We start from the raw sequence: 27,395 nt of genomic DNA, 5'->3' as shown, positions 1-27,395 counted from the left end.
GACCCTGTCAGATATCAATATGTTTTTTGGACTTATTTTGCCCCCTGATATGTGGAGAACAATACGGAAGGTAGACAATATTGCAGCTTATGGTGATACTTGGGTGCATTTAGAGGAAATAGATGTGGCAAGAGAGCCTGCTCAGAAACCGCAACAGGTGATATTAGATCTTCCCAAAGATATTGTAACTAAGTTGAAGACTCTCATACCTCCTAAGAAAATAGATTGGACCACGTTAGCGTCCTGTAAACAGAAAGCGGGTGAGTCAGTTTCTGATTTATTTACCCGATTTGAAGAGACATTCCATGACTTTAGTGGGCAGTCATTAACAGATGACACGGGTAAGCATCTGTTCGTCGACATATTTGTCGCTAACATGTTGCCAGAAATAGCTAGTCGCCTGAAGGCCAGCGAGAGTTCATGGACTACGTCTTCCCCAGTCTCCCTTTTGACTATTGCCCAATATTATGAGCGTCAGGAATTGGAAACAAAAGGCAGGGAGGATAAGAAGGTTAAGGAGTTAAAGACAAAAGTTATGTTGGCTCAAGTATATGGTCCACCATTTAGGGGAGGTTGAAGAGACGGAAGTGCAATGTATACACCTGGGGTACCCCCTTTCCCTTGTGCAACTTTGTCCCCTAAGCAGTGTGCTTAATGTATAAAGAGACTGGGTATTGGCGTCCTGAGTGCCCTGTTACAGGAGCTCGCCCCAGATTTGAAGCTATTGAACAAGGACCAAATTATTCTGATACTTTTGATAGACAAAATCAATATCAAATGTTTGATTATTCTGCTGATGCTCTTGCAGATTCCGATTATGCATAGGGATGCCTAGGATGGGGTAAGGGACTGGTTGAGGTTCCAGTAGATCAAAGGGGTCCTTATGTTGATGCAAATGTATTGGGCTCTACTGATCAGTTTGTGGTTGACACAGGGGCTACCTGTAGTACTATGTCTCAAATTGGTTCCTAGGGCTCTCCTGTCCAGCACAATCATAACATCAATAGGATTCGATGGGACACCTACACTTAGCCCACTGTCACAGCCACTTGCATTTAGTCTTGATATATTCACTGCAGCTTGTCCATTTCTGCTTTCCCTTAACACGCCAGATAACATTGTGGGTATCGATATGCTTAAATGTTTTCGTGCCACAATACGTTGTTCTCCGGAAGGTGTGTGTGTTATTTTAAATACCAATTATTCAATGGTTGAGAGATCCTGTCTTATCAATGAGGATGCCGCTCTGGCGTCCTTACCTAGTGTGAAGAAGGAACACTGTTATTGTTCCTATTTCTAGTCTCCCATCATCACAAAGTCTCTAGAAAGAAATTATAATTTTGTAGACAGCAGGTTACCTACTTAGGTCACCTCCTGTCTAAGGAGGGACGAGCACTTACATCAGATCGCATTCAAACTGTTTTGGACAGTCCTGTACCCCGCACTCAGAAGAATGTCCGTGCACTCATTGGCCTTACTTCTTTATGTAGGCAGTGGATCCCTAGTTTTTCACACATTATTAAACCTTTGTTGGTCCTTTTTGACTAAAGACACTCCGATGCCCTTTCCATGGACTACTGAATATCAGAATGCTTTTCAACAGTTACATCATGCTTTTTGTTCTGCACCAGTATTAGGAACTCCAGACTACACTAAGGACGCCTTCGGCGTGGTACATAGCTTTGCCCAACTTAAAAAAGAAAGAGGCTTTCTCACTTCACAAATAGTGCATCTGGAATTAGTACATAATCTCTTCACTGCCTTGACATATCCTAAGAAAGTGGCAATTGTTAAGTGTAGTGCACACAAGAAAGTGACTGACAAAATAGGAGCAGGCAATGCCTTTGCAGACTACACAGCTTGTGAGACTGCAATGCAACGAAGTATCACATCTATGTATGTAGTTAAATCACAGACTGAACGATGGCATGATGCCAGGCAAGAAGTGCTGGATATCCAACAATCTGCCTCAGTCGATGAATTAGACCAATGGTCCAAGGAGGCAGAATTGGACGATGAGGGCTGTTGGAGGAATAAAGAAATGACAAAATGGAAGTTACCCGGAGCCTATTTGCACCCTATGATTTACATGGCACATGTTGGATTGGATTGACATTTATAAAGTGCACGAATGCCGAAGCGTCTTGGCTCTGGGGTGTGAGAGAGAAAGAGGGAGGACCAATGTCCACAAAACCGACACCTTAGGTCCTAGGGAACAGCCAAGTTTTTATTTGCTTCCTGAACACTGTCCTATTTGGTTGGAGTCTGACTGTGATAGGTAGTTGGTTCCACAGCCTAACCACACCATGAGATAAACTCTTACCACCCCAACTGGCTCTACAGACTTTCGTGGCAGAAATGAGGCCTGAATTGACTAATCTAAGACTTCTTGTGGGGGCGTACCAGTGGAAGATTTTACGAAGGTCCTCAGCCCCTCCGCCATAGCATCCTCAATAGCAAAGCAACTTATGCAAGTTTGGGATCATCCAAATATTGTCGGTACAGCTAAGAAACTAGTCCAGTCCTGTCTGATTTGTCTCCAGTATAATCCTGGAAAGTGAACGCAAACTCCAATAGGAGGGTTTGCTACACCAACTGCACTTTTTGAGGTCCTGTAAGTGGAAAAAGGACCCCATTTCATTGGGCAAGTTATTGAGTATCTCATGAAAGGGTTAGGAATTAAGCTGAAGTTTCATGCTGCTTTTCACCCACAATCAGCAGGGCTACTAGAACGCTACAACTCTACCTTAAAATGAAAACTGGCCAAAATACTTGCTTCCACATCTTTGAAATGGCCTGATGCAGTGCCCTTGGCATTGGTATTCATTAGATAGATACCACATACATGATCTGGCCTCACACCGTATGAGTTTTTTTTCGGAAAGCCAATGAATATTTGGGCGATTCCTAAGCCACGCTCTATACATGATGTACCTTATGTATTGATGAATGACTATTTGTCCCAGTTGACTCACTGTTTTATCTTCTATTTATCAACAGGTTCGGGAGACTGTTCCAGATATGTCGTAAGGAGAGGGCCACTGTTTGTACCCTGGAGACTGGGTGGTGACGAAGTCCTTTCAGCGGACCAGCTCCTTTGAGCCTCGTTGGCGTGGCCCTGAGCAGGTGTCTTGGCTACCAGGACTGTGGTTCGAGTGACCAACCAGAAGAACTGGGTCCACGCAACACCTTGTCCAGCTGTGTTGGAAGATCACCGCAACATCCTGGCTACAGAGAAAGGACAAACTACGTCGCCTGAAGGACCTGAGGAAGTCTTCTCGGACCACACGATCACTGGTACATCTAGATATCTGCTTAGATCCAGGAAGAAAGACATTTCATCGCAGAAAGAGACTGTTTGAGCCACCGTCCTGGGTGGTTAAAGACTGACTTAAAAGGGGGGTAGCCTTTTAGTGACTACTCATCTCAATGTTAGTGAAGAAACGCCCTTTTGTTCCCTCTGTATTTCCACTTGTACTACTTGTCTACCATCTAAAACAAGTGTCCAAAATGTAAATGCCCATTTAGCAATAGATCAAGAAATCAGTAAGATAATGTTAATTTATATAGATGACATTTATCGTACCCCTTTAGAAGCATAAGAAAATGTCTTAGCTTATGATAAAAGGGTCATCTGTGGAAATCGAAAATAATTTCTGTTAGCATAATCTAAAACCATCTTGTCTGTGGCATCCATTTTGTTAGCTATGTAATTCTTCTGTCTTCACTGCTGCTTGCCTTTCAATTCTGCTTGTGTCATCAGCTTTAGTTAACTCCTTCCGTACTGGACCAGAGCAACGTATGAGCTCAGAAAGACTTGTAGCTGCTAGAATGCACCTGTTTGAGAATGTAACTGTCTACCATTTCCTACTGATGTAAGCAGTTCTGTTTCCCCTCCCACTCTGCGGACTAAGTGATATCCGTCTGCCCATGTTTGTCGGTAGCTATTCCTGTGAATGCTTGTACCTTCTATTTGAGTCTACATGCTTACTCTGCAACAAACTCAGTATAAAAGGCCTATTTGTGTATTCAAGTCACTACCTCCTGGAACACTTGAGGGTGTTGCATGCATGTGGTCTTACTCATGAGTGAATAAACTTGTTATTTTTTATTTCAGCTTCAGTGTCAATCTCTATTTTGTTGGTCTAAGGATCCATGGACAAAGATAAGGGTGACCCCTGCACCGGTGTAACCCAAAAAGGCACATTTCCACAGAGGACGAGTCATAAGAAATGCTGCCATGATGTAAAGGACTTTTGGGCAATCCATGCAAAGACTCTCCTGTGAGGTATGCATATTCCACATACTAGTAGCAGGAGAAAGCAGGAGGGACAGGCAAATGGTTAACAACAGGGTCCATCTCGATGACAGTGTTGTGTGGTGAGTTGAAAGCTGCGCCAACCCCAGGATTCCTCGAAATTGTGGGGCATGAAATAGCAGGCGTCACACTATTAAGAATTGGCCAGATGTTGTAGCTTGACATTGTCTATTGAGATGTATCTGTTGTCTTTGTGATCAGGAAGCGGTGGTAAAATGACTGTACGAGTACCCTTTAAGCCAAGCACTGGAACCGGTGCACGATAAGAGGGACCAAATTCTTTTTTGTTTTCCAAATTCTCTCTGAACAGATCACCAACTTTCAGAAACCAGCCGGCCACCAGAATCAGCAATGCGGCATCAGTGGCAGAGGGCAAATGTTCAGTTGCAAGACTGTCACAGGTCTCTTGTAGGTTCTGTAACATTGTAGAATGATTATCTATGTCAAAGGTTGCGGCAGCCGCCGCAACGTCTAGACCATTAAGGTCTGGCACATGCATTTTGATGCCAAAGAGCATCTCATATGGGGTCCGCCCGCCCAGAGGTCTTCTAGGGCGATTATTAAGTGCACGTTGCACTCCATACAAATGGGCTAGCCAGTTCATGCCAGTACCTAAGACTCTAGCTGTCAAAGATTGCTTTAAGTCACAGTTCATCGGCTCCACAACTGAATTGCCCTCAGGCCTGTATGGGGACACAAACTGCACCAGCACCCTCAAAGACTTCATCGCATCCTTCTACGCCTTCGAGGCAAACGCTGGACCTTTGTCTCAACGAAAGGTGCCACAGGCAATGATCCCTACAAAGACACGCAAATCTCTGATGACATTTCGAGCATTAGCACTGCATTGTGGACAAACTCAAAGGAATCTAGTGCACAAATCAATTGCAACCAAAGTGTATTTATATGCAGTATCTGAAGAAAATGGACCGCAGTAATCAAGATAGACACAACTAACAGGCCTATTAGAAATGCTTAGCTGTGTTTGTGTTGGGCGTGTCACCGTAGAAGGCTTAATTGCTGACAGATGTCACAAGAAAGTACATAATTACGGGTCTGTTAATATAAACCACGCCACCAATAACGTTGCTGCAAGATAGAAACTGTTGCAGACATGCCGGCATGGGCTGAAACAAAGCCTTCATGTGCGGCTTTGATCAAAGAGCATCTGCGGTCCGCGTTGGGAATCAGCCTATCACCAACGTCCTGTATTCTTGCAAAGGGAACTTGTTCGGGAGTTAACTGATAAGAATACTTTTAAGGGAAACCCTGTGGGTAATTAATGCCCTTCGTAGTAGCAGATATAGCTGCCAAGATCTCATTATCTATCTTAGTTTTGGACCTTGTAATGGCTGCTACAGAACACGTGGCTACTGCAGATTTGGCTGCTTCATCAGCCAAAGAATTACCAAGAGCATGTGCTCCCACACTCTGATGGCCAAGAGAATGTATAACATGTGTGAGGGGCAGACGTTTAAGATCTGCCACTCGAACCCAAAGCGTTTATGCTTAATTGCGCTGCCTTTAGAATATCGATAATCATTTTGAGGCCAAAATAATAAGTTGTTATTGAAAGACTGAACACAGTAATAAGAATCACACACAATGAGAGTAGATACATTAGAATCTGCAAACTGAAGAGCAAGAACTAGAGCGTAAAGCTCGGTCAATTAGGCTGTACAGTCTCCTAGTGCCTGTGTATGCACTATATTAGACTTGAACTCTCTGTTGACTATTGTACAAGCCACAATGGCACAAGCCACTGAATAAGCATGTTTAGAGCCGGTGGACGGTTGTGCCGTGCCATCAGTGTAAATAATACATTTGTACTCCTCCAAAGGGAGCAAAGACAGAGGAGGTGGATGAACATTTTTATACTGCAAGAACTCCTGTGTCTGGAGAGAGGGGTCAAAGACAAATCTGACATAGGAGACGTCAAAGAAGTAGCCCATTGTATCCAACTGGGATGTAATGTTTTAGAGTTTGGTACACTCGCCTTCGTCACTGCTTCTAAGGCAGGGTAAGGAGTAACCACCACAATACGCTTCCCCAGCGCCAGTGCTCATTCCTTCAGGACCGCCATCAGCACAGCTGTTAAAACTTTTTCAACAGTGAAAAATCACATTTCGGCTGAAGTGTACAAATGCGATTTGTATGCCTTCATTGTACGTCAAGTAAGTGAAGCCCACTGCACCTGGTACAATTTGTATCACCAGGTTTGTGTGGTTGTCAAGTGTCAACAAGTACTTAGATTCAAGTAGATCAGACTGCAATGATTGCAGAATAGCAGAATGTACCAGAAGCCAGCTGGCTTTTGAAAATGTAGGTTGTATCAGAGCATAAAGAGGCTTGATATGCTGGGCATATCGGAAATGTAAGTCCGCCCGAAATGTAAAAATCCCAGCAAAGACTCAAGTTTTTTCAGAGTAGTTGGAGACCGCAAACTTGTGCATTTGTCCAGAAAGTGCGGTGTCAAGCCCCTACCTTCATTATTGAGCTCATAGCCCAAAAAGAACACTGCATAACAAGCAATGTGTGATTTAGCAAAGTTAAATTTGTACAGGTACTCCACAAACATAAGTATGATGCGTTTGACACGGCATAGATGTGGCCATAGTTCGTCGTCTGTCAGTTAATATCGTAAACGTATGAGTACACATCTGGGTCAATGCTGACTAACAAAGAGACAACACGTGCAGCGAAAACTCCGGGACTATTCTTATACCCCATAGATAAACGCCCAAAATTTTTCTGTTTTCCACTGGCCATTGACTGCATTCAGGAGACAGGTTAGGACTACCGAAGCCATTGGAAATGTCAAGTGTTGTTTTATATTTTTTACGAACAAGACTGTCTACAAGAGCAGAGCTATGTCTATTCTGTACCGGAAAAGTATGACATGCCGGCTAATATAACACTATGCGATAAGACCCATCAGATTTGGATACAGTAAAAAGAGGATTATTCATTGGTGACACACACGTCTCAATCACTCCTTGATACTCCAACTCAGTTGGAACATCAGAGACGGGACCTTTAGCTTCCCGCCGGATGGGATATTGTGGTTGAGCTTGTGGCATAGACTGCAATGGAATCTCGGGTAGCAGAGAATCTTTATCGAATCCCACTTGATTACAGTACACTGCTGGTGCAAAGGCCAGTGCACACTCAGCGGCAAAAGCCTCTGCATGCTCTTTGGGGACATAACGCAAAAAACGTCCTCCCCGTCTTGATGCAGCCAGAACAAATGGTTGGGGCCAATCCGCCTCCGCCAACAAAATATAGTCAAAAGAGGTCAGATTCTCCCCAAAAAATCCCTGTGATTACACGCTCAATGTCACCTTCAATTTGAAAAACTATATTATACAGTCTATCAAGGGGGGCAACTCGGGTGTCAGCTGTCTCTATGGTAATGAAAGTCTCAGTTGCTGTTGCCTCCAGACAAGGACACAGTGCCTCCCGCACTATGGTAACTTCCACTGTGCTGTCGAGCAGAGTCACCGCCCAAGTCCAAACCATCAGTCGGTTCTCAGTCTGAGGCATATCTTGCTGTTAAAGTGGCAACTTTTTTTCTTCTGAAAAGGAGCCCGAAAACTAGGTTGATTGTCTTGTTTTCATTTAACATCAAACTGACGAGGCTGATCACATCCCTGTAGCGTAGGATGACTCTTGCCACGATCCTGGCGATCGCCACCACCGACTTGAGAGCCAGATGTGACCTGTGAAGAATGAGGAGAACGCTGATCAGGGACCTGAAATTTATCAGGAGTTTTAATTTTCACGCGGTCGCGCAAGTCATAAGTACGCTCAGAAGTGTCAGGTGTCGGTGAACCAGCACGCAAATCTTGCTTCTTTTGTTGCTGTCCCTGTTTTTATTATTTTTCCAGTTCTTTTTAGGAAAGACTGGATGCCCGTATTTATCAGACTGAGCTTTTTGTTGTGTTTGAGATTGAGTTTGCATTTGAGTAAAAGGCTTAACTCCCAAACTATTGCGGCCCATGGTCTTATAAGCCTTTGCAATAATCTTTGGTAATACTCGTGGTTTGTCTGCCTCAGGGACAGCCTCCTAGCGGTTCACCACTTGAAAGCTCACTGCATCGCCCTCGACATTGGCAAGGATCATATCAGCAACCATGTCGAACACCCCCACCAGTCTCATCCCCAACTCTACAGCCGCTTCGGCTCCGTGTTCATCATGAAAACGTTTTATGATGAAGGGGAGCACGGTCATGGAGGGAGTGCCGAAACGCTACATATACCGCTGCAAACACCTTACCCCAGGTGTTACAATTAGCCAACTCAGGAAGTAAGTCTTTAGGCAAACTAATAGTCAATATCCAGTGTTTCTCTACAGGAGAGGTATTAGGAAAAAAACTTCAAGCTGGCCAAAGTTCTCAGCTAGCCAATAAGGTAATTTATCCTTATTCGTGGGTCGCTTGCCCATTACCGAATTAACCATAATGGGGCTGATAGTCACACCACCAGGTCCCGCTGGATGCGCTGCAGCGCCATGTGGTCCCACCTGGGCATTGCCGTCACGTGTTGTATAACAGCTCTATGCTGTTGCAGGGATTCTGCTCATACACAGAACTGTGTCCTTCATAGACATGAATTGCTGTTTTACAGTCAAATGAAATGGTAAAACTAGAGAAGAAATATTCATGTAGTCCCAAGGCACTTTACCAGCCTTTAACGTTTGTCCCAGCAAATTGCATAATGGAACGTAATTTATTTTGACCATGATACAAAACAGACACTTCATCCAGTACTATATCAACAACAGATGAAATTATATTGTCCAATGTGTAAATTCAGGAAGAAAGGGTATTAATGCTGTTAACAACTGCAAGCGCTTTTTCTAAATGTGCTTGATCTATTTCAAGTAATCTAGAAGCTTCTTCAATTTGAGAGAGTTTCCAAATTTCATTGTAAACAGCGTATACCCATCTTTTAGATCTGCCTCCCACAGGGCCTTTAACAAAGTCATTCAGATCAACATCTTCAGTTAATTTCGACAGATGGAGTTTAACTTACGCTAAGGTGGAATGTTTGAGCCTGTTCGGACATAACTTGCCTACTGAATAGGTAGTAACAGAATGATCACTTTGAAACGGGGATTCCCCCTCACCTGTGTATAGCCAGGGGACAGACTCAGAAAACGATGTTGGCATAAATCAGGGCTTTTTTGCCATAACAACCAACCTTGGGGATCAAAACTGGAAATGTTAAAAGACGAATTTAGCATTAGAGACTGTAATTCACTAAGTGACAAAACGGTGTGATTCTACCATGTAGGGTATTCTCCTAAATCAGGAAGAGAGGGAGCATTTATTTTTTTAGATGTAGCCAATCCAAAGCAGGTTGTCTGTGAAATTGTCGAACTCAAAAACAACATATGGTTCGGGATGAGACATGCATGATGCAAAGCCTCAGGGCATTGTACCTGCCAGCCTTTAGAACCCCAAACAGATTTAAGATCAATAGTATCCTTCTACAGTTTATAGCCCCCTACTGCTAAGTCAAGACAGGACTTAGAATATAGTAATTTAGTGTGGGTAAGTCTAACTTTGGAAGAGGACTTGCCAGTCATTTTAAAATAAAATGCGTCAGGATTAGATTGTTTAAAATCAGTCAAATATGTAAACTTTTTCAAAAGAGTTTTTGAGCTGCCTTCAATGGGAGCCGGACAATGATCCCACTGTGTGTAATTTACCACATTTCTAAATGTGTTTGCTTTGTGCAGAAAATGGTTGCCATAATGTTGGTAACAAAATAAATCAGCATAATTTGCTGAGTCTAAATACAAATCTTCAGCATCAAAGGCAGCATAATATTTCAAATCCTAAACAGAGCCTCTATGGCCTGTACATCCCAGTCATCAGAGTGTATATTTTGTTTAACCACATCCCCCATTGAAACATGTAGTACATTGGGAACATTAATAACCTCTGTGGGGCATGGATTTGAAATTTGACAGCATCCCAAACAATCCCATCTAATACGGTCCAAGCTGTAATGTTAACAAAAGTCTGGTCCCTCTTCATGATGTGAAATGAGGAGTGAGGTGCCAAAGTTTCATCAATTAGTCTAATTGAATTTCTTTCTTTAACATAGTGTTCATTTATAAAACTGAAAAAATACACCACAAATCCAATCAACATGAATAAAAAAATAGAAAAAAGCACCAGCCAAATGTAAGTTCATGGGGGTATCAAAACATTTTTCTTAAACCACACAGCAAAAATGGAAATTTTCGATGGGGACTTTGATGTAGTAGGGCCAGTATCAAATGAAAAGCGTGACTGGTTAACAGCAGATGTTTGCAAATCAGGCATCGACAAGTTTGTAGGACAGGTATACTCAGTTTCACAAAGGGGATCACCAGCTGGTGAACTCAATAAAGGACTTGCAACCGTAGGCATCTCAATTTCAACGTCAAGCCTGGTGTTAATTGCCGGAGCCAAAACAGAATGTCTCAGCATTGCTGGACAAGAGAACGCTGGAGTCATACTAAGAAGAATTGGCCACTCGCTGTAACTTGACATTGTCAATGGAAATGTACCTGTTTTCCTTGCGACCCGGAAGTGGAGGTAAAATGACTGTTATTGTACCCTGCACGCCAAGCACAGGAAATGGTGCACAATATGAGGGGCCAAACTCCTTCTTGTTCTCAACCTTCTTACGGACCAGATCACCAACTAGGGGTTAGCCAGCCAACTACCGGAATCTGAAGACCAGCATCAGATGTGGAGGGCAAATGTTCCTTTGCAAGACTGTCTCTGGTCTTTTGTAGATTCTGTAAAACAGCAGCATGTTCATCTACGTCCTAGGATGTGGCAGGATGTCTAGACCCTAAAGGCCCGGAACAAGCATTTTGATGCCAAAGAGCATTTTGTATGGGGTCCGCCAACGCAGAGACCTTCTAGGAAGATTATTAACTGCATGCTGTACGCTATAGAGATGGGCTAGCCAGTTCGGGCCTCTACCTAAAACCTGTAAATGCTGTCAAGGTTTGCTTCAAGTCACGGTTCCTTCGATCCACAACACTATTGCCCTCAGGCCTGTATGGAGACAAAAATTTGACTTGGACCCCCAATGAACCCATGGCATCCTTGTACGCCTTAGAGGCAAACGCTGGACCCTGGTCCGAATGAAAAGTGCCACATGCAAAAATTCCCACAAAGACACGCAAATCCCTGATGACAATGCGGGCATCAGCACTCCTTTGCGGCCACAACCAAACAAAGGGCGTGCATGAATCAACTGCATCTAAGATGTACTTGTACGCAGTATCAGAGGAGAAAGGACCGCAGTGATCTAAATAAACACACCCAAGTGGCTTATTAGATATGTACAACTGTGTCTGGGGCGGGCACGCAGCAGTTCAAGGTTTAATCGGCTGGCAAATTTCACAATGAAGGACATAATCACACGTCTGTTTGTACAATCCACGCCACCAGTAGCGCTGTTGTAGGAGAGGTACAATAGCTGACACGTCGGCGTGAGCAGAGGCCATGCCCTCGTGAGCTGCTGTTATCAAGGCCTGCCTGCGGTCCGCGTTGGGAATTAACCTGTCACCAACGTTGTTAATTCTCACATAGGGAACTTTATCAGGACTTAAAAGATAAAAGTATTTAGAAGGGCAACCTTTAGGGTAATTACCTCCCTACTCTGTTGCGGCAATAGCTGCCAAGATGTCATCATCAATCTAACTTTTGGAACGTGTAACTGCTGCTACTAAGTATGTCGCAACGGCGGTCTTCACTGCTTCATCAGCAAGACAGTTACCAACAGCGTGTACCCCCACTCATTGGTGACCAAGAGTATGAATTACAAACACAAGTGTGAGCCTTCTTTAAGCTGAGCCACTCGAACCTAATGCATTTTGTGTTTAATCGTGCTACCGTTGGAATCGTGATAGTCTAAAAGAATAAATTGTCAATGTAAGACTGAACACAGTAGTAAGAGTCACTCACAATAATAGTAGTCACACAAGGGTTAGCATTTTCCAGTGCAAGCACCAAAGTACGTGGCGCTGCCAATTGGGCGGTACAGTCCCCTAATGTCAGTGTATGTACAACACCGGACTTGAACTCTCTATTCACCATGGTACCAACCACTATTGTGCAGGCCGCTGAATATACATGTTTTGAAACCGTCACCGGCTACGCCGATCCGTCTGTGTATATGATCCAATGGAAATCCTCCAGTGGGCGCATGGTCAGAGGAGTGGGATGAACAAATTCAAACTGCAAGTACTCTTGAATTTGCAAAGAGGAATCAAAGATGAACGTGTAATCAGGAGATGTCAAGGATGTGGCCCATTGTATCCGCTTCGGGTGCAAAGCTTTTGAATTTGGTACACTGGCTTTCGTCACTGCCTCCAAGGCAGGATACGGTGTAACAACCAACATGCGTTTTCCCTGCGACAGTGCCCGTTTTTTCAGAATCGCCACCTGCACTGCAGTCAAAACTTTTTCCACAGTGGAAAACCGCATTTCAGCCGAAGTGCACAAATGTGACTTGTAAGCTATAGGGACTGTGTCACCCTCATTAAAAGTCAGGTATGTGAAATCAAATGCGCCTGGCACAATTCTTATCAACAGGTTTGTATGGTTGTCACGAATCAGCAAGTATTTAGATTCAAGAAGATCAGACTGCAAAGATCGCAAAATTGCAGAATGTTCAGGCAGCCAGCAAAATTTGGTAAAAGTAGGTTGTACCAAGGCATAAAGCGGCTTGATACGCTGGGCATAATCGGGTATGCAGGCATGCTCGAAGTTTAAAAAACCCAGTACAAATTGTAGTTTTTTCAGAGTTGTCGGAGCGCGCAACAGTGCGCATTTCTCCAAGAAGTGAGGTGCTAAACCTCGACCTTCATTGTTGAGCTCATAGCCCAGGAACAACACTGTGTACTCTGCAATGTGTGATTTTGCAAAGCTAAATTTGTAACCGAAGTCCGCAAAAATGCAAATTATGCAGTCAAGGCGACACAGATGCGGCCATATTCGTCGTCAGTGAGATAAATGTCATCAATGTATGAGCATGCATCAGGGTCGAGTCTCTCCAAAAGAGACAATGCAGGCGTAAAAGAAGCCTGGACTGTTCTTATAGCCCATAGCTAATCTTCTGAACTGTTTTTGTTTATCGTCACAGGTGAAAGCTGTCCATTGACTACTAAGAGAGGACAGAATATGGCTAAAAAAGCCATTGGATATGTCAAGTGTGGTTTTAAAACGTTTACGCACAAGACTACCCACAAGGGCAGAACTGTAAGTATTCTGTACCGCGCAGTTCTGGCAATGAGAGTTCAAGTGCCGGTAATCCAATAGCAAACTGTACGAGCCATCAGGCTTAGTCACAGTAAAAAGAGGATTATTCATCGGAGACACACAAGTTTCAATCACACCTTGATATTCCAATTGTTCAAGGATTTCTGCCACGGGAGCTATCTCTTCACGTCGCATGCGATATTGGGGTTGAGGCTGTGGCATAAACCGTAATGGTATCTCATGTCTGGGGGAAAATTTGTCCCATCCACATAGAGTACGGTACAATGCCGGTGCAAGCACCTTAGCCCACTCTTCTGCAAAATTCAGGGCCTGCTCCTTCGGCACTGTGTGTGCGAAAGCAGGGAGGATTACCTCCTCCCCGTACGGAGTGGACAGAACGGAGGGTGGGGACCAATCAGCCACTAACAAAATGTCATAGGTAGGAGTCAGATTCTCCCAAAATACCCCTTTTATAGTACGTTGTACGTCATCTTCAATTAAAAGGACTATTTCATAAAGTCTTTCAGGGGAGCCACTCTAGTGTCAGCTGTCTCAACAGCAATGAACGTGTCAGTTGCTGTCACCTTCAGATATGAACGCAATGCTTCCCACACTACTGTAATTTCCACCGCACTGTCTAACAGCGTCAGTGCTCATGTCAGGTTCCGAAGCTGTGTTCTCGCTATCCGCGGCATACCTCGCTGTTAAAGCAGCAACATTCTTCTTCTGAAACTGGGGTCTTTGACGCAGTGAGTCATCCCGCTTGCCTTTACTGCCGGTCTTGCGGGGCTGCTCTTTTCTTTGCTGGGCACCCCGACTTCTGCCCGGTCTCCTCCACTGGTGAGTGAGATCAATGAATCCTCTAAAGAGTAAGGAGAACGTTGATCAGGAGCCTGAAAACGATCAGGTGACTTAATACTAGCGCGGTCCCGCAAATCATATGTGCGATCAGTAGACTCAGGAATTGGTGAAGCAGGACGTGACCCCTGTTTCTGCTGCTTTTTTCCCTGTTTCTTATTCTTATTCCAATTCTGCTTTGGAAAATTAGGGCGTTCATCTTTTTCAGAAGTCGCCACCTTAGTTTGCTTCTGCGCTGCTGTTTCAGGAAAAGGCTAAACACCCAGACTATTGCGGCCAATGGTCTTATAAGCATCAGCAATGATTTTCAGTAACTGCCAGGGCTTATCGGCATCGGGGACATCGCCTGAAGCATTAGACACTTGTAAGTTCACTGTATCTCCCTTCACATTAGCAAGGACTAGATCGGAAACAACCTCAAACGCTCCAACGAGTCTCATACCCAATTCAACAGCCGCCTCCGCTCCGTGTTCAACTTGGACAAGCTTAATGACGGAGGGTAGGACAGCCATGGACGGAGTGCCGAAGTACTTAGTATACACTGTTGCAAATATCTTACCCCAGGTCTCACAAACCTCCGCTCCGTGTTCAACTTGGACAAGCTTAATGACGGAGGGTAGGACAGCCATGGACAGAGTGCCGAAGCACTTAGTATACACTGTCGCAAATATCTTACCCCAGGTCTCACAATCAGCTACCTCCGGTATTAAGTCTTTCTGCAAACTTATCATTAGAATCCTGTGCTCCTCAACAGGAGTCGTATTAGGAAATACTGCTTTCAGCTGGTCAAAATTCGCAGCAAGCCAAAAAGGTATATAATCCTTATCTTGGGGCAGCTTGCACATAACTGAATTAACCATGACAGGATTAATTTTCATCCCGGCAAGTCCAGCAGGTTGCGCCGCAGTGCCAGGCGGCCCTGCCTGGACGTGGCGGGAAACATATTGCACTAGAGCCCGGTGCACTACGACCAAAGAGGTATAGAGCACACGCAACTCATCTATAGTGACTTACATGTGACGCGGATGCGGCGTGTAACCGGCCAGGTAGCCCCGGGAATAGACAAAGGGCCCAACCTAACCGCTGTCAGCGATTGGGGAAGCGCGCCATTAAACCAAACTCGGTGCTTCCATGCATTAATAGGAATCTCCAGTGTCCTGTATCGGGTGTAGTATAGAGGCACGGCAGTGGCAGAGTAAACGTGAAACGTACCAGACACTGCATCTACCGCAGGAAAGGTAACCCATGAGTAGAAAAGCTCAAACGGGTAAGCTGCTTCAGCACTCACCACGAAAACTACCGCCAGTGACGCCATATGTCAGCAAATGATTGCGGACGGCCACCCTACTATGTTGTGGTATCTCGAAGTTACCCATAGCTGCACAGAAGAGTACAGTACAAATGCAAAATATTTGTAGCACAAATGGGTAGTAATTCAACGTACAAACCTTTTTAAATATCAAGCTTGAACAAACCTATGTAACTATAGGTAGGGTAATCCGTCACTACTGTCAACCGGAAACAATAGTGAGGGTGTCGTGGACAGATATAAGCACTACTCGAGAGTCTCAAAATAAGACCACTACGTTAGGTGTGCCATGTTGCAGGGATTCTGCTCATACACAGAACTGTGCACAGAGACCCAGGTCATCAGTGAATTGTGGTGAACCAAAAAACTCACCTCAGTACCTAGAACCATTAACCGACTAGCATCAGTGTCACATTAGCTCTTCGTCCTAAAGCAAAGGTACCAATGATTAGACAACCCAGAACATGCAACTTGGGTTACTCTCAGGAATGGCGGGACTCAAGAACACTCTTTCGTTATAGTCTCATACCAGTCCACAACATGGGTAAAAAAAGAGACACAATAACGTTTAAAATATTTATTTTAACAACATGCTCTAAGATGCAGTATTTTTGCGAGCATAAGCAGGCATATGATTAGAAAAAATACGATCAGCATTGTTACAATTCCATAAAACACAATAGGAGAAGTCATATTATAATGATGGTGGAAACAGATACTATAGTGCCTTGTATGCCACCCTCCCTAGCTAGGATCTATGTTTTATATAATATTAGAAGGTCTCTTAGGCTTGAATGGGGAACCCCATACCTCCAAGATCAGCAGAAGTGATTCAAATCAGGATCTGCAATATCTCTCTGGAAACGGATTTTCTTCAGAGTGTCTAAATCATGCATGCAGTGTGATATTAAGGACACCAGAATTTCAGCTAGCTGCAGCTGCGTGCATGTTATGTCTAAAGCATGAGCCGATCAGCCTGAACAACACCTAACATTGTTATGATAACCTTGGAGGCTTCAGCACTCACTATGCAGACTAAGGTTGAGATGCAAGTCTAGGGACGTTGAAAACAAGCCCTTCTCATGTGAAGCAATTCATGCAGCCTAACATACAACAGTTACATATAGTGTTGTGTTCAAAAGCAGCAAAAAGGTAAAATGGAGTTTAAACTTCTAATAAGACTATGCTAACATAGCAATGTGCGCAAGTAAGGCCCTGCCTTCACTACAATGCACGTGTATCAAAGACGTGTGCAAGACACGAAGGTCCCCAAATTGAAGAGTTAAATAATGTGGGTGTGGGGTGTACCCAGCCAAAATGGGACAAGTGGCCCCATCAATTGATTAAGGACCTAAACGGACCTGTGATACTGGATGAGGAAGAGCGCCATTAAACCAAATATGGTGTTGCCAAGCTGTAAGTGGAACTTCAAGAGCCCTAGATGGCTGATAGTTATTAGGAAGGGCCGTGGCAGTGTATGTATGAAAGAGCCCATCCGTTCCATCCACTGCTAGAAAGGTGACCCAAGAATAAAATACCTCGAAGTGGTAAGCCGGGTTCGCTTCCACCACAAATATGATCTCCGCACCCACATTAGGCACTCCATATTGAGCTAGATATGTCTGGAAGGCTGCAGGGCTGTGAGGCGGAATTTCACCCGCCATCATGGAAAACAAAGAGTACCAACCTAAAAGGTAGCATCGCAATAAAGGGCTAAGAAGGAAGAGAAAAACCTTTTTTAAATCTTCAAGCTTGAAAGAACCTATAAAAACATCAATATAGGAGGTTACACCGCCACAGCTGCCTCCGGAAACAGAAGTGAAGGTTTTTGTGGACAAGCATAAGCACTACTCAAGCGTCTTGCAGATAAGAACCAGACCAAACGTTGGCAGCGCCATGTTGCGGGGATTCTGCACATATAAAGAACTATACGTAGGAAACCAGGACCTCAGTGGACAGTGGTGTACCAATCTATCACCTCAGTACCCAAAATCTCAAAAACCGACTAGCAATAGTGTCTCATTCGTTCTCCGACTAACAGCGAAGATACCAATGATTAGACAACCCAGCACACAACACTCCCGACTCTCTCAGGAATCACGGGAGCAAGACAACTTATTCGCTCACTCACTCATACTTGTCCACAATAAGAGTATTCAATTCAGAGTCACTGTATAGTTTAAAATGTTTATTTTAACTAACCCGCTCTATGGTACAGTACACGTGCCATTACTAGCAGCGAAATGCATAGAAACAACATTGTCAGCATTGTCACAATTCCATAAAATACAAAAGGGGATATAATTTTATAAAGGCAATGGAAAAGGGCTACAGTGCCTAACCACCCTCCCCATGATAAGATACAGTTTATTATAAAAAAGACCTCTGGGCTTTGTCAGCAGACCCCCATACCTCAAGGCCCAGATGAAAGGTTTACATCTCAGGACAAGCATAGCTCTTCTCTCTGGAAAGGTCTCTCTCCAAGTGCATGACCACCATGCTTAGCTTGCAATATTAAAGCATACGATTTTCAGTAGTGATGCTGTGTGTCATGTTATGTCTAGGTGTGAGGAACTAACCAAAACAGAATAACAAGGGGCATTGTTTATCGACCTTGTACACTGTGTGCAGACTAAACCTCAGAGCGCAGCAGAGAGCGCGAAAAGCAGACCGTTCTCATGTGAGAAAGGCACACAGTCTTGCAAAAATAAACGCACGTAGTGTCGTGAGCAAAAGAAGCCTAATGGCAGCAAAGCTCATGTTAACTTAGCAATGTCGACAATGAACTCACCATCCATACTACAATATATACCACTTTTAGGAGAATCCGTTCTTTTTAAAAACCTTATTCACCAATTATCTTAAAGATCCAAAATTCATCAATCCATGTTCCTGAATTTCAATATCAGGTTAAATGCCCCACATCTGTTAATTAACTAATAATTCATTCTATTGATATTCCCAATCACCAACACATGTTCAATGCCCAACTGCCACACGTGAGTCTGCGGTGCCCTGGCCTAGCAGACGCAGAGGGGAAACCACAACACTGAATGGAGTGCAGCTAGTGCCTTTCAGGCCCAGCCGATCGCCCTCGACTCAGGGGGGTGCACCAAACAGTGTGGGACCCAGGGAAAACTGGGTCCCTCGACCATCTCCTGCCCTGCCCCCACTGGCCACGACCATCCTCAGGGGCTGGAACACATGGTGTTACATAATGCCTGAAGCCGGTAGAGACATCTCCGCAGGTGGGTGCCTCGCTGTGGTCATCAGCGAGGGGACCAAACGACCACCTTACCCCCATGCGAACCAGTACCCTCTGCACCCTTCCCTGTCAACTACAACCTAGGGCCTATGTACGGCGGGTGAGAGTGGTGTGGGCCCCATAACTGAGCAGTGGAGTTCCTCCCGAACCTGGTGTTGCCTTCTGAATTGCTGGTTGGTGGGTGCACCCAGTGCCTATGGCCCAGCGCCCTGCCTTCACCATCTAAGCCTACTCCAGTAGCATATAATGTATTTGGAATGTATGGTACAGCACTGCGCTGAAGCTCCTGGGGGTCCCTGGTGTCTCACCCACAAAGGCGATCATACTAGTCCTCGCACCTGCACTGGGTTGCGCCCCATCGCTGTTGCCCGCAACATGACTGGGGCAAGGGCAAGAAGGACCCCACCATTAACACCTTCCTGCAACAACCAACTTGGCAACTCAGCACCCCTCGAAAGAGGACTCCCCCCAGCTCCATTGTCCAATACTGGTGAGCCAGACAAACTGTCAGACAGCCAATTGTAACAAGTTACTAGGGACCTGCTCCTTCAGCTGTTGTAGGAACTCCAAGATGACCTTAAAGGTGTTAAAGCCGACTGGAAATGGGACCTCAGTGCCTCCAAAGGTATCAGATAGACGGTGGCCCAAAGTAAAGCTTCCATGGACATACTCCACGAAGAGGGTGTGACCATCTAACAACGACTTCTCCAGCTGGAAGATCGGTTCTCTCTTCTCCAGGAGAAATGTGAGGACTTGGAGCACAGGTCCTGCCAAAACAATATCCGCATCAGTGGGGTATCAACCACCGTTCTGGACACAGATCTCTACAAATATCTCTCAAACCTCTTTGATGTTGTCCTGGTATGCTCCAGGGGGAACCCTATCGCCATGGACAGAGCCCACGGAGTGGTCCTCTTCACTCAGATGGGCAACCTCACACCATTCAGGCCAGCATCCACTGCTTCACCGACAAGGAATCGATCATGTTCAAGGCCCAGTAGGGGGGTCTAATTTCATTTAATAGCGCACAGCTCTTCCTTTCCAGGACCTTTCACCAGCCATGCTGGCCAGGCTTTCTTAAGACCCATCATATGAAATACCCATGGGCCCATCTGTTTCGCCTCCTCTTCACCAGAGGGAGGACCCGACCCGACCCATGGATTCCCCACCCTGGCAAAGGTGACTTGCCTGCTGAGGAATCCATTGGAGTGGATGGTGGCGGAGGTGCCTGCAGTCAGGGCGCAGCTCCGGATGGCAACTTTTGGGAGGCAAACTGTCTTCTTCCAGGACGGATGACTGGGAGAGCTCCAGGAGAGGCCATCTGCCTGCTTCAAGAAACTCATCTTCTAAGCACTGATACCCGTATACTCTACTCTCTCAAATTCCTGCTCCAGTGCCACACCTCCACCAGGGCCAAAGAGGCAGGAGTCGCGATCTTCATCTCCCAACTTCTACGTTTCACAGAGCACGACCACAAATTCAACAAAGATGGTACATGGATAGCACTCAAGGATACCTGGCAGGTCAATCCCTATGTATCGCTTCTATATATGCCCGTAACCCCGGACAAAAGACCTTACTTCAATCCACACCGTAAACTATCACTGCATTCAAACAGGGCCCCATTTTTAGGGGGTACTTTAATATTGTCCTCAATGCACAAGACAAATCACAACACACCCATGGAGTGACCCCTGTCCTGTCCCCGTAGTTCTGCACGTGGCTCACAGAGATTGGCCTCCTTGATGCATGGTGCATGCGGCACCCCGATCGATTGACTACTCCTACTACTTTGTGGCTCACTGCACCTGTGCCAGGATAGACCTTTGGCTCATAGGCATGCGGTTCGAGGGTGACCGCCTTGAGGCTGACCACCTTACTATGACTCTCTCCAAGCACGGTTCCATGGTGGCCGTAATCAATCTCCTCACTTGTGCTGTGGGTACGCCTGGCATCTGAACGACTCCCTTCTACGCGGTCTTGTGGTGGATGCAATTTAGATTCACCCTCATGGAATAGGTGGCTCTCAATGACAAAAGGGACGTGGACGGGAGATTTGTCTGGCATGCCCTGAAAACAGTGGCCTCTGGTGCCTTCTTTTAGGAAGCCACCCAACTTAAGCGCGTCTGCGACCATACTTGGACCAGCTTGGCTACAGATCTGTCTGACCTCGAACAACAGTATAAATGTTCACCCATGAACAAACTCTGGGGGAAGGTTTTGATGGTTCAGAGCCAACTCTGCAACCTAGAGGTAGACGAGGCTAATTACGTCCTCAAGAGCCTGCTATGTAGTGGCCCAAAGGGCTAGCACATAAGAAATGTAAGTACGAGATTGAGGTCCCACTGAGGCAGGATAAAGGGAGAAGGTGAAACCATATGTTGGAGATATTTCAAAAAACAATTTACAACAGGGGATTTGAACAGGGATGGCTGATCTGGTAATCAACAAATGGCTGAGATGGCAAAAACATAGCTCTTTAAGGAGCCCAAAGCAGAAACCTGAGAAAGGTGAGCAGAAAAAGGGTCAACTTACGCTTCTGCACACCATGCTACAAACTTGCCCCTATGGTAGGCGTATACTGTCTTGGTGGAGGGACGCCTGGCTGCCAATATAACATTGCAGACTTCGGGCAGAAGGTCAAAAGCTGTCAACTGTCGCCACTCAATTTCCATGCCTGAAGATGGAGTGGAGAACCCTCCCCTGCTGCTGGGACAGAAGATCCTATTGAAGAGGCAGCCTGATCAGAACACTGAAGGCCATGCTCAGCAGCTCCGGATACCAAACTCGCAGAGCACCAGTTCAGAGCTACAAGGACTACTTGGGTCTGGTTGTTCCTGATCTTCTTGAAAACTCTGGGCAGGAGTGGTATAGGCGGTTAAGTGGACAGAATGCCTTGCAAACTCCAGCACGCAGAAGTGCTGACATTGTGCGTTCTCTGCGGTGGTGAATAGATCTAACCAAGGCTCTCCCCACTGCTGAAAGAGACTGTCCACCACCTCTGGATGGAGACATCATTTGTGAACTGCTAAGCATCTCCGGCTGAGTTTGTCTGCACTGGCGTTCAGAGAGCCAGCCAGGTGTTGAACCACACAAGATATTCCTTGGTGTTACAGTGCGTTCCAAACGTTACAGTGTGGTCCAAAGGTGCAGGTTCTCTTGACAAAGAATCGAAGACACCACCTCACCCTGCTTGTTGCAGTACTACATCGCGGTGCTCTTGTCCATGAACACCAGCACTAGCCTTCACTTGATAGATCGCCTGCAGCTCCAGTGGGTTGATGTGGGTTCCTGATTCCGCCAGAGACCTGAGGCCTCTGAGCTCCACCTCTGTCCCCACTGTCAGATCTGGTTGTAGAAGGCAGGTAACATCTGTGTGCAGACAGGACGGGATTTCGGAAATATGCATCTTGCAAGTCCAACATTACCATTCAGTCTCCCGGGTCCAGGGCAGACAGGACTTGAGCGAGCATGAGCATTTCTAATTTCTCCTTTTTGAGGAAGAAATTGAGACGCCACAGGTCTAGGATAGGACGAAAGAGTCTGTCCTTTTTGGCTATCAGAAATGATTGAGAATAACAACCGTGACCTACCTCTGGCATCAGCACCCTCTATATGGCTTCCTTGGTCAAGAGACCCACCACTTCCTCACGGAGTAAGGAGAGATGGTCCTCTGTCAGCCTGTCAAGAAGGGGAGGAAACAGCCCCATCATACAATCTAGAGGACCCAGCAGTCTGATGTTATCGACATCCAGTGGTGCAGGTGATGGCTTATTCTGCCTCCCGCTGGTTGCCCATGATCATTGGAGCCTTATAAAGAAGGGTATACCCAAAATCACTGGGACATAGGTGTAGAGCAGTACAGAAAATGGTGGTCCCAGTACAATTATATTCAAAAGTAGTGGAAAAACAGTATCAAAAGTCAATAACACAGAGAAATTATTTAGTGCCAAAGTGTTGTTTAATCACACTAAGCACCTGATAGATATTAATTTAAGGAAACAATTTACAAACAACATCAGAATAACAAACGGTGTGCCTAACTGGGTGGGGGGAAAGGAAGAGGGTGACTTGAGTGAGGCAAGTGACAAACAATACTCAAAAGCATCACAATCAAATTGTTAGGCATGTTACTCAATGCCACACATCCATAGCAAAGTTCTTAGCAGATAGTTTACATTCATTTACAAAGCCATGTACAAAGAGGATCACAGTGCACTGTTGGTGGTGCTGGCATCAATGATGTGTCGACGTTGCAACCCCTGAAACCATGTAGGTTGGTTTTGGTCCTTACTGACGTGATCTTCTCAGGACAAAAGTGAAAGTGAGGGTAGAGGGGCACCTAAGGGTAAAATAAGGAGTTTGTCAAGTCCAATACTTTAATTCAAGGACGAGAGCAGAAGTAGGTATAGGTCCCTATATTTACTGTGTCTGATAGGAGAAAAAGCCTAGTAGGTACAAAGTTTCGTCAAGGGCGATGGGGTTCCAATGGCTCTGATAGGCGTAGGTGCGAGTGATGAACACCTGTGGATATAAGGTGTCAGTCAAAATAGGTCCTATATAAGAACCCCTGGTCATTAAATTAAACCCATACAGAAACTAAGGTAAACTTACTTAAAGAGGTAAATGAATTCCTACAAATCCTTCAAAGCAGTGTCAATGCTGCTTGGAAAACCGTGGTCATACCATTGGTCACGCGGTGAAAATAATCAGAAGTGATTTCCTTCAATGAATCTAGATGAGAAAAAGGACGGAAAGGGAGGGGACAGTCAATGCAAGGATCCAAGTCATGTATCTAAGGTCAGTAGAGTGTTTAAAATGCAGTGCCTAAATGGAAAATGGCATGCTGCATGCAAAAACGCCTGATTAAAAACTGGGTCTCTTTCTCAGGAGAGAAGAGTCCGAAATTCTTGTTAATTATGAGCAAGTGGAAGGCAACAAACAGTTTAAAATTAAAGCAGTGCTTACATCAAAGGGCATGGGCGACGGAAGATTAATAGAAGTGCCACGTGTAGTGTGAAACATGGAGATAACATCCATGAGGTGAATTGATTGGTTAGGTGCTTGTTACGGGATGTACAGTAAGGCTGCTAACGTATTATCAAAGTTTAAGTGTAGCTGACTCGAAGGCCGCCGGTTCGTTGATAGTGATGGTTCAAGCAATGATAGTGTCGTTAGAAATGCTTAGAGCAGTGAAGTCAAGAAATTGCTAAATATTCAGACGTAAATAACGTGCCAGGCTGTAACAGACGAGCCAAATTAAATTACCATGCGCTCGCTGCATGTTGCCAACAGAAAAGTGGGAGGTATAATAGGAAAATGACGGTGACCCCGTGCCATAAACAATGAAAGGTGTCCTACCAAAAAATACAAAGCCTGAATATGGTGTAACCTCACGGGGTATCTCTAATCATAACTCCGAGTTCAAACAAAAAAACTAATCTGGTGGATTTAGGAGCTGACACAGCATTTACCCGGCCTTGCCAGTCAAGCGTTCCTCTTCGAAGGGGGAGAGCGAGCCACTTCTACCTCAGCCCTTATTTATGTTATGTGGGATAACGCTAGCCGCCGCGTGACGTCCCGCGTGCGGCAGCAGCTAAATGCCTGTCGATCCTGGAGTCTAACATCGCGGTAGAAGAAAGACTCGGGAATGCTAATTGTTATTATTGAAGGGGTGTGCGGGCTACGATTCTTCACAGTGATTTGCTCAATTGAAGAAACCATGTAAATTATCGCAAAACTGGGTAAAGCACGCAATGGTGCTGCAAATGTTTTAACAAATACACACATAGGAGCCACGGACATCTATACAGTTACATGAATTACAAAGACTTGGTTATATGTGTATATAAGAGGCAAATATTCGCAAAACTGGATCCACTTGGTAAGAATAATGGTATGGAACATATCAAACCGACGAAGACATTCTTCCAGTAATGCGCGCCCTGTCATAATATTAACATTTTATGGAAATCCTTGGGAGAAACAACATTACACTATGCAAACTGAATAGTAAAGTAGTGTTAAAAAAGTTGGATGTCATGAATACACAGATAATATTAAACATGTGCAAGTTATACAATGAAATCATGCTCATGGGCCGTCCTTCCAAGATCAATGGGAAAAAGAATTGAATATTTCCCTTGATCCTCAACAGTGGGATGAAATCTATACATGCAACACCAACTTCGTACACCATGCCCAGGGCAGAGAGATCTTATGCAAATTACTTTAGAGCTGGCCCTGACGTCAGCCAAGCTTCACGCTATAGACCCTACACATCTGGAATCCTGTTGGTGTGGGTGTGGAGAACAAGACACCTTCCTCCACATTATGTGGTAGTGCAGAAAGGAATGAAAGACATTGCAGTCTGGATGACCAACAGCTGCCCGAAAGCTCAATGCCGAGAAAACAGAAGTCCTCGTCCTCGACACCACCCCTTTCGCATGAGACAGCACCTGGTGGCCGACTGCCCGCGGAAGCCCACCCACCCCCTGAGACCATGCCAAGAACCTCAGCATCGTACTCGACTCATCACTCACCATGAACCGACAGGTTAACTCCGTCACCTCCAGCTGCTTCAACACCACCTGCAAGACCTTCAAGTGGATCACCCGTCAAAGACAGTCACCCACGCACTCATCACCAGCAGACTGAACTATGGAAACGCAGTCTACGCCAACATCAACAAGTCCCTACTCTGCAAACTCCAGACAATACAGAACACCGCCGCCAGACTCGTCATTGGCATCCCCCGACACGAACACAGCCAACACTTACGAAGTCTCCACTGGCTCCCCGTGGAGAAAAGAGTCACTTTCAAAATCGTCACTCACGCCTTCAAATGCCTAAACAACAACGGGCCCAAATACCTCAACGACAGAATCAACTTCCACGTACTCAAAAGAAACCTCCGATCTTCCAACCTTGCACTCGACGAAACCCTGCGCATCCACAGAGCCAGAGCAGGCGGAAGATCCTTCTCTCACATTGCAGCCAAGACCTGCAATGAGCTAACGGCAGCCATCAGACGTGCCCCCTCCCTGAACACCTTCACGAAGACCCTCAAGACCTAGCTTTTCAGCTGAACAGATCTGCGGACCTCCCCCTCAGCGCCTTGAGACCCTCACAGGTGAGTAGCGCGCTTACAATTCCCTGATTGATTGATTGTGCCTCTGCCTGGAGGACTTCTGGGACAAAATCATCCTTGCCATCTCCCAAATACAGGGCTACCCCCCTCGACAAGCTCACTGAGCTACCCCTCCTCGGCAGGACGTCAGAAGATTTCTACCCCCTTAGCTCTACCTCTGGCAAGCGAATCTTCCGCCTGCTGGTGGCTAAGCACCCTATTCTTTCCCTGTGGGGAAAGGCCACTCTTCCAACCCATAAAGATGGCTCTGGCATCTCCTGGGACACTGGAAGTTAGCTTTCGACTTGACAAACCACTCCCCTCTCTTCCTAAAACTGTGGAGCCCTGTCATTTTTTTTACCTCAACAACGACCACAGTAGCAGGAGGTGCCATCAATCCCTGCCAGACCTTGACCTGGCGGACCTCTCGGTCATCCTAAAGAGGTGCCCCATGGACCGCCAAAGAGTTTAAGACACCCACCCCTTTATCATTACTGTAACTGCATTGGAGTGGGGTGGGGAGGGTGGTTAAGGGATTTTTATGTGGGAGGGGTTACAGTTGCTGCGTCCACATCCTTGTTTTTTCAAGTTCTCCTTTTCCGCAAAGCCTGAAATAAAAACTTATTGAAACTAAAATAAACTGATGGATTCGCTGAGCATAATTATACATAGAAATCTAATAGTTCAACATATTTCTTGCCTCCACGGCCACGTTGGGTCCAATGGCATTATCAGGACTAGTGTAGAAAAAAAGCCATAATCTTGTAGTGGGATGATTTGAATTTCATTTGTACCGAAGATGCTTCATGTCTTAGTGTGAAAACACAATGGAAGACTTGCATGCAAAACTTTTCAAAATAGGTGCTTGGTTGATGACAAACAACAAAATAAGAACACACACAAATAAATCTTTATTATAAATACAGCATGCATAGCTCATCCATGTTTGTCCATTAATATATGGTGCCATTTGGACACATATGTTTAGTGCCTCTTCACAACACACTCCAAACTATAGGTTGAAGTGGGCGGGATCAGAGGGGCATGATGTGCACATACTTTTTTGATTTATGAAAAACCAATCCCATACTTTTGTCAAAAGGCAACTGTCCCGTGATGGTAAATTCTGATATTTTAAATGCCTCAGCTGAAGTGTCATTCAGGGAGTTTCAAGTGGTGTGAAACTAAATCCGGGGTGCCTGCAGGTCTTCCTGCAAGGGTACCTGAATGTCTGGAAGAAATGT

The 27,395-nt window shown here is 45.3% G+C and overlaps 1 protein-coding gene across 3 annotated transcripts in view; it reads right to left on the bottom strand.

Annotated features, from left to right (window-relative positions):
• The window catches only part of WDR45B (WD repeat domain 45B), an 830,957-nt gene that overhangs the window by 94,637 nt on the left and 708,925 nt on the right, over positions 1-27,395 (bottom strand). The window contains exons 11-12 of one of the 3 annotated variants that reach the window (XM_078654713.1): positions 23,637-23,756; positions 23,066-23,546 (exon numbers count right to left, since the gene is read on the bottom strand). The exons of 1 other annotated variant lie outside the window; for it this stretch is intronic. In XM_078654713.1, coding sequence (XP_078510839.1) covers positions 23,668-23,756 — 89 coding nt within the window. In that variant the 3' untranslated portion in view covers positions 23,066-23,546; positions 23,637-23,667. Of the gene's footprint in view, positions 1-23,065; positions 23,547-23,636; positions 23,757-27,320; positions 27,383-27,395 lie in introns of those variants that run through there. One more of the 3 variants, XM_078654715.1, reaches the window with a different exon arrangement.

The sequence above is a fragment of the Lissotriton helveticus genome, chromosome 7 (genome assembly GCF_964261635.1).
Source record: "Lissotriton helveticus chromosome 7, aLisHel1.1, whole genome shotgun sequence".
Classification (NCBI taxonomy): domain Eukaryota; kingdom Metazoa; phylum Chordata; class Amphibia; order Caudata; family Salamandridae; genus Lissotriton; species Lissotriton helveticus.
This window is presented reverse-complemented; position numbering and strand designations above follow the sequence as displayed.